Source organism: Babesia bigemina, scaffold Bbigscaff_63313 (assembly GCF_000981445.1).
Source record: "Babesia bigemina genome assembly Bbig001, scaffold Bbigscaff_63313".
NCBI lineage: Eukaryota > Apicomplexa > Aconoidasida > Piroplasmida > Babesiidae > Babesia > Babesia bigemina.
In genome coordinates this window covers 1-7,269 of record NW_012237100.1, presented here as the reverse complement: position 1 = coordinate 7,269, position 7,269 = coordinate 1, and the positions used below count along the sequence as shown (strand labels likewise).

At 46.5% G+C, this 7,269-nt stretch overlaps 3 protein-coding genes across 3 annotated transcripts; 2 read left to right on the top strand and 1 right to left on the bottom strand.

Annotated features, from left to right (window-relative positions):
- Positions 1–1,393: 1,393 nt before the first annotated feature.
- Positions 1,394–4,484, top strand: BBBOND_0002000 (hypothetical protein, conserved; the record flags this gene model as incomplete). Its single annotated transcript, XM_012915040.1, has 2 exons — positions 1,394–4,310; positions 4,438–4,484. 2 exons carry the CDS (start codon positions 1,394–1,396, stop codon positions 4,482–4,484), a joined length of 2,964 nt encoding a protein of 987 aa, XP_012770494.1.
- BBBOND_0001990 (hypothetical protein, conserved) lies at positions 1,394–6,256 on the top strand (the record flags this gene model as incomplete). Its single annotated transcript, XM_012915039.1, has 1 exon — positions 1,394–6,256. The coding sequence occupies one exon, from the start codon at positions 1,394–1,396 to the stop codon at positions 6,254–6,256; it is 4,863 nt and encodes a 1,620-aa protein (XP_012770493.1).
- Positions 6,200–6,530, bottom strand: BBBOND_0001980 (hypothetical protein, conserved; the record flags this gene model as incomplete). Its single annotated transcript, XM_012915038.1, has 2 exons — positions 6,200–6,244; positions 6,390–6,530. The coding sequence occupies 2 exons, from the start codon at positions 6,528–6,530 to the stop codon at positions 6,200–6,202; spliced, it is 186 nt and encodes a 61-aa protein (XP_012770492.1).
- Positions 6,531–7,269: the final 739 nt, after the last annotated feature.

The window sequence follows — 7,269 nt, the reverse complement described above, 5'->3', positions numbered from 1 at the left end:
CCACTCTACATCGCCCCTTTATCCACTCTACATCGCCCCTTAACCCACTCCACATCGCTCCCTAACCCACTCTACATCGCTCCTTTATCCACCCTACATCGCCCCTTAACCCACTCTACATCGCCCCTTAACCCACTCCACATCGCTCCCTAACCCACTCTACATCGCCCCTTAACCCACTCTACATCGCTCCCTAACCCACTCTACATCGCTCCTTTACCCACTCTACATCGCTCCTTTATCCACTCTACATCGCTCCCTAACCCACTCTACATCGCCCCTTTACCCACTCTACATCGCCCCTTTATCCACTCTACATCGCCCCTTTATCCACTCTACATCGCCCCTTAACCCACTCTACATCGCTCCTTAACCCACTCTACATCGCCCCTTTACCCACTCTACATCGCCCCTTTATCCACTCTACATCGCTCCCTTACCCACTCTACATCGCCCCTTAACCCACTCCACATCGCCCCTTAACCCACTCTACATCGCTCCTTTACCCACTCTACATCGCCCCCTAACCCACTCTACATCGCTCCCTAACCCACTCTACATCGCCCCTTAACCCACTCTACATCGCTCCTTTACCCACTCTACATCGCCCCTTTATCCACTCTACATCGCCCCTTAACCCACTCTACATCGCTCCTTTACCCACTCTACATCGCCCCTTTACCCACTCTACATCGCCCCTCTATCCACTCTACATCGCTCCTTAACCCACTCTACATCGCTCCCTAACCCACTCTACATCGCCCCTTAATCCACTCTACATCGCCCCTTACTCCACTCTACATCGCTCCTTTATCCACTCTACATCGCTCCTTTATCCACTCTACATCGCCCCTTATACCCACTCTACATCGCTCCTTTACCCACTCTACATCGCCCCTTTATCCACTCCACATCGCTCCTTTACCCACTCTACATCGCCCCTTTATCTCTACATCGCCCTAACCCACTCTACATCGCCCCTTAACCCACTCTACATAGCTCCCTTAACCCACTCTCCATCGCCCCTTTATCCACTCTACATCGCCCCTTTATCCACTCTACATCGCCCCTTAACCCACTCTACATCGCTCGAATCACCTCGCCATATTACCGCTATGACCTCTTTAAACCATCCTAATAACTTGTGCCTTGTCACTCTTCACTTCCCTCTTCCACCTCTTGCCACTGCCCTGACCATGTGCCGCCTAGGGAGCTTGGCAAGAAATTTGACAAAATTTTGAACCTCAAAATTACCTTAAATAACTACCCTACTAACATCCTTACTAACCTCTGCTCCGGCCTCGAAAAATTCCTCGGCTTCAACTCTGAGTCCAAAGGCTACGACGGCACTGGGATTGTGTACTCCGACTTGGACAGGCTGTGTGACGGGGTGATGGCGTTTTTTCTGGGAGTGTTGGTGACTGTTAAAAACGAAAATGTAGTGATAACTTATGATAAATACATCAATGATGACAATAAAAAGCTTAAAAGTGTTCTCAAACTTGTAGATAGTAAAATTGGCTCCGGGCGTGATGGGCTTGCGGTGTCTGTCGCCGTGGTGAAGGGGTGGTTGGAGGGGTATGAGAGGGAGGTGGAAAATAAAATTAGAGACGTTAATGATAATATTACTCAGATTAATATTGCATTTGAATCGTATAAAAACTTAATAAAGCATAGAGGTTCCGAATCTTTAAAAATTGTCGACGATGCATTAACGAACTTCATCACTGATGCTACAAATGCCATGTGCAAACTAACAGTAAGTGAAGCAGTTATTAGTGAACTAGACACGAATCTAAAAATGAAATTATCGCATTCCATTGATACGATTGGACAAGCCATTGACAGCTTTAAGAAATCAGCTGAAAATAGAGACTTGGAATGTTTAACTGCGACAGCGCAGGAGGAAATAGATAAGGTGAGTAGAGAATTAAATGATTTTGTGAAGTTCCGTGTAAGTAAGATGTGGAGTGAAATCTATAACATCTTTAATAAGCAGATTCGGGAACCTATCATTGGTGTTAAAGGTAACTTGATGGAAGTTGATACCGATTTGTCTGCATGGATAGCGGCCGCTGCTAAGGTTGTCGACACGCTTAAGAGGAAAGCAGAAGAAGTTCATAGAAGGCTAGAGGCGCATGTCAAAAAAATCACCGAGTATGCTAAGGAAATGGAGAACGGTGCAACGAAGGAAGTTGGAGACATTCTTGCTAGTGCTGCCACGTTGTTGAACGAAACCAGGAAACAGAGTATTGAGCTCGATAAAAGGCGTGAAGAAGCGGAACGTCACCTGAAAGCTTTACAGGCGTCGTCGGAGACAGCCTTGCATAAGGCCGAAGCAAATGTTGGCAATGTGAAGCATCTGCAATCGTGTAAAACGATTCTAGAACAGAACGTTCGCAGTTTAAGAAGAGCGTGCGATGATATGAACGAATATTATCTTAATGGTGTACGACAAGGTTTCGAGCCAACGGTCGCTAGTATGGACCATCATCTCACACAGCTTCTAGAAGCACTTGGAGTGGACACCAAACAGGGTTTTGAAGGTTTGATGGTGAAATTGCATAACGATGTTAAGGGCCTGATGAACTTACTCGATATTGCCAGATCAGAGGCCGAAGAGGCTCTGCAGAAAATCTCGCCCAAACCAAAAGCACCAAAACCGTTAAAGTCACCTGCAGAATTCCTTCAAGAAAATCTAGAAAAATTACTAGGTATAAAGCCAAAGGGCGAAAGCATAGCCAAAGCCATCAACGATGAATTAGTCACGATTAAAAGAAGAGTTGCAGCAATGGTAGACGACTTTACAGGGATGTTTAGACCACTTGATGAGGCGGCGAATTCGGTCGAAGCCTCCTTTGCGGGAGTTAAGCGTCTCTCTGAAGATCTTGCTAACGATCACACCGGCATTGCGCAAGATGTACCAAATTTGCGTCACCAAATCACAGCACAACAGCTCAGATTCAAACATGTGGTTAACGCAATTCAAATTGCCGGGTTAACAGTTAAACTTGATGGATTAGGCAACGCTCTGGGCAATGCCAAACAAAGTACTATCCAATACATCCAAGACACGTCGCGCAGATTTGGTGCATTGACGGGCGAGCTCAACAGTCTCAGAAGAAAATTGCAAGAATCGAAAGGTAATGATATAATTTTTACGTTATCGGATCTTCTAAACTCCGGTATAAATGGGGCTGAAAATACTTGGCCGGATCAAACTGCGAAGGGATTAAAATATATTCAAAAGCGACTTAACGAAATCATAGGGACGGACAACGAGCTTAGCAACGACAACCCACCTACCACCGTGTTTGGCATTATTGCAGCAGCAAATAATTTCTACGCCCTGATCGGCAAAGAGGTACAGAACACCATAAGTGAGATATATCACAATGTGCAACAAAAAGTAGCGTCAGCTGCGACCAACATTCACAAGAAGGCCACATCTCTATACGCCAAACGAAAGAACATAGAACTTGATGATTTGAAAACAATCGTTGACACGCAAAAACGTGCACTCGATACGTTAATTCGACATGACAGAAACAATGGCTTGAAAGGATTATTGACGAAACTGAACTCCGACGTGGAGAATCTCGAGTCGGTGAAAATATCTGAGATTTCGGAAACTTCGTCGCCGGAGACTTGTCTTTTAAATTTTCAAACATTAGTACAGAAATTTAAAAAATTTGTTAGTATCATCTTATTCTATATTGGCGATCAAGTGAGCACTCCCTCATACTGCGGGCACGCAACTAATGTCGATGGTATTAGAAAAAAATTTGACAATTTACTTACCCATCTCCATACTCATAATTCCACTCGTAAATACATTTTTGATAATTCTTTCACCAAAAAGCATGAATCCCTCTCCTCCTCCCTCACCTCTTTATCCCCCTCCGCCTTCGCCAACCCCCGGCACCCGGAGCTGCTCGATGCGGTTAGACAGGGGCTGCAGGGGTTTGTGCAGGAGATGGGGAGGGTGTATGTGAACAAATACGAGGGGGGTGATACAATTAAAAGATGGACACATAGGGAAACTGGAGATGTGGAATTAACGGTTGATGGCCGAAATGGCGCAAAAATATTTTTGAGCATACTCGAGATACTTTTCCATGATTTGTCAAAACTGTTACAAGGATGTGTTCCTCGTGGTGATTCTCATGGTAGAAATATACGCCTGAATGACATAAGTAACGACGGTAATCAAACCAAAAACCCCCTTGGTAAATGGCTGCACGAACGTGGATACACGGTGTCAGACGATGAGCATACTCAGAACGGGGAGTTGGACAGGAGAAAGAATGGTGCGGCCATAGGTGCTTTAATTGCAACCATAATTAGTAAAGCAAATGATGGGCATCTTAAAACGTGCAAACCAGGTGGTAAAGCAAAAGACTTTAATGTTTTATACATTCTCCGATGCCTTACCAGTCACCTTGGCGCGTACTACAGCGTCTGTCACTATCGGATTCATTTGAAGCCCAAAGCACCGCGTAATATCAATGACATGCTTCACTGGGTATGCGGTTTATGGCATCACCCGATGCTTACACCACTTAGGTATTACGTCATGGAATTGTTCCCTAAGCCAAAGGGGAAGGAAAAGATGACACATAAAGAGATTGGTTCCGACCATCTGATCTTAGAGGTACATACCAATGCGAAAATTACAGCACGGGCACTTGACGCTAAACTGCAAACGGTTTGCGGTAACGCCCATGATATCCTAGTTGCCATCTTAGGTAACGGTAACGCCGAAGGCCGCTATGCGTGCGAGTTTCGTATCAACCCTGATGGTCTGTCTTATCCAGCAGATCCCGCGCAATGCTTAGACATGTTGCTAGACATACTCCGCCGATTGTTCTTGCAGTTCAGGTATTTATCCAACCGCTGCAGTGTGGCTGCTGAACACTACGGTTGGCGTGAGTGTCACTACGGGAGAGAAATCTCGACGACCAAATCACACTGCGTCAACAGATTGACGGACGAAGTAACGTGCCAACCAAACACTCAACCAACGTGCCAGGCTGCGTGCCAAGTTAACACCAAACCAAATTGCCAACCAACTTCTCCCCTAATGTCCTTGCTAAACGATTGCTTACCGGGCCACCTACCGCATATATTGGAATCCGTTGGCTGCAAAGCTCAATGTAGGACGTGCTCTCCCAGTACCAGTGGTAAGACATGCCTTACGCCCTTCGGTTTCCGTGCCTTTACCGGATCCACCAAAACGGGCGCGTACCTATGTAACGTGCTCAAACCATTCCTAAATAATGATTATGTCAAATACCTGTGCGGCCTTCAGCCCAAACCCCCTAAGACGTTGCCAGAACATTTCGGTTTTGCGTTGTCGCTGGTTAAGGGATGGTCGAATATTTCTAAGTTCTCCGAAGACAAAAGAAATAAATACAGTTTCCAGTCGTCATTTGAATCACGCGTACGCGATGTCTCCCTTAAGTTATATCCCGATTCCTATGAACTAACCAAAACATTGATGAAAGCGTATGGATCGACAGAAGTTTTGCATGAATATTGCAAGCATCCTCATCTTGTCAATTTCACTAGCTCAGATATATGTCGTTACGATGTTGCAGATGTAGCCTGCGCTCCCTATCTACAATCGCTATGCGCAGATTCATATGAATACATGGCCATCAACAACTGCAGCCTGTACCTATCGTGGGCCATATACCTTTCATGGGATTTCTGGCAATTGCTGAACAATTTGTACAACGACTTCTGCAACATATTCTGTGCCGATTGGGGTTGCCGCGGCTGCTTGAGAGGCGATACGTGCAAGAAAGGATCGCATGGTCTTACTGACGAAAAAAGCGGGAACCCACGTTGCCAGTGTTCATCAATAGTGGATTGTAAAGGCGTGTCACCGACGCTGTACCGATATGGATTCAGTTTCTGTGACGCTGTCAAATTGAATGATGATAAATATAAAAAGAAGTGTGCCGATTTCTGCACTCAATTAAATAAATTGCTAAATTCCAAATATTTCACCGACCTATTCGACACGTGCGACAAATTCATTTTTACAATCCGCGCCCCCTTCATCTGGCTCAATGTAGCACTCTGGCTCCTCTCTTTGTTGTACCTCCTCCAAATCATGGTCATCCGCCTCGACCTGCTCCACATCAAATCGCATTTACATAGCCCCTCATCGCATCGTATCGCTGCTCAATCACTACTCGCCGCGGCACGTGTTAACAAGCTTAACAGGGTGTTTTATCTGCAACCTTAATCGTACTCACGTGCTTACTGTCTACACTCACCTAGCATCACCTACTCACCTAACTTATGAATTGTGCTTTAATCTGTTTTATCACTCATTGATCTTTTTATGTGATTGTGTAGTACTTAACTGAAGTGCTGACCAAGATGCTGACCAATGCCACGACCAACGTGGTGACCAACGTGGTGACCAATGCCACGACCAATGTGCTGACCAATGCCATGACCAAGGTGCTGACCAACGTGGTGACCAATGTGCTGACCAAAGTGGTGACCAATGCCATGACCAAGTTGGTGGTCACGGCAGCGATGACATGGTTACGGCAGCGATGACATGGTACGGCAGCGATGACATGGTTACGGCAGCGATGACATGGTTACGGCAGCGATGACATGGTACGGCAGCGATGACATGGTTACGGCAGCGATGACATGGTTACGGCAGCGATGACATGGTTACGGCAGCGATGACATGGACACAGCAGCGATGACATGGTCACGGCAGCGATGACATGGTTACAGCAGCGATGACATGGTCACGGCAGCGATGACATGGACACGGCAGCGATGACATGGTCACGACAGCGATGACATGGTTACGGCAGCGATGACATGGACACGGCAGCGATGACATGGTCACGGCAGCGACGTCATGGTGACCAAGCAGATGACCTAAGTGGTGATTATCATCCACTCTACATCGCTCCCTTACCCACTCTACATCGCTCCTCTACCCACTCTACATCGCCCGTTACCCACTCTACATCGCCCCTTTATCCACTCTACATCGCCCCTTTACCCACTCTACATCGCTCCCTTACCCACTCTACATCGCTCCTTAACCCACTCCACATCGCCCCTTTAACCACTCTACATCGCTCCCTAACCCACTCTTCATCGCCCATTAACCCACTCTACATCGCCCCTTTATCCACTCTACATCGCTCCCTTATCCACTTCACACCGCCCCTTTATCCACTCTACATCGCCCATAATCTACTCTACATCGCCCCTTAACCCACT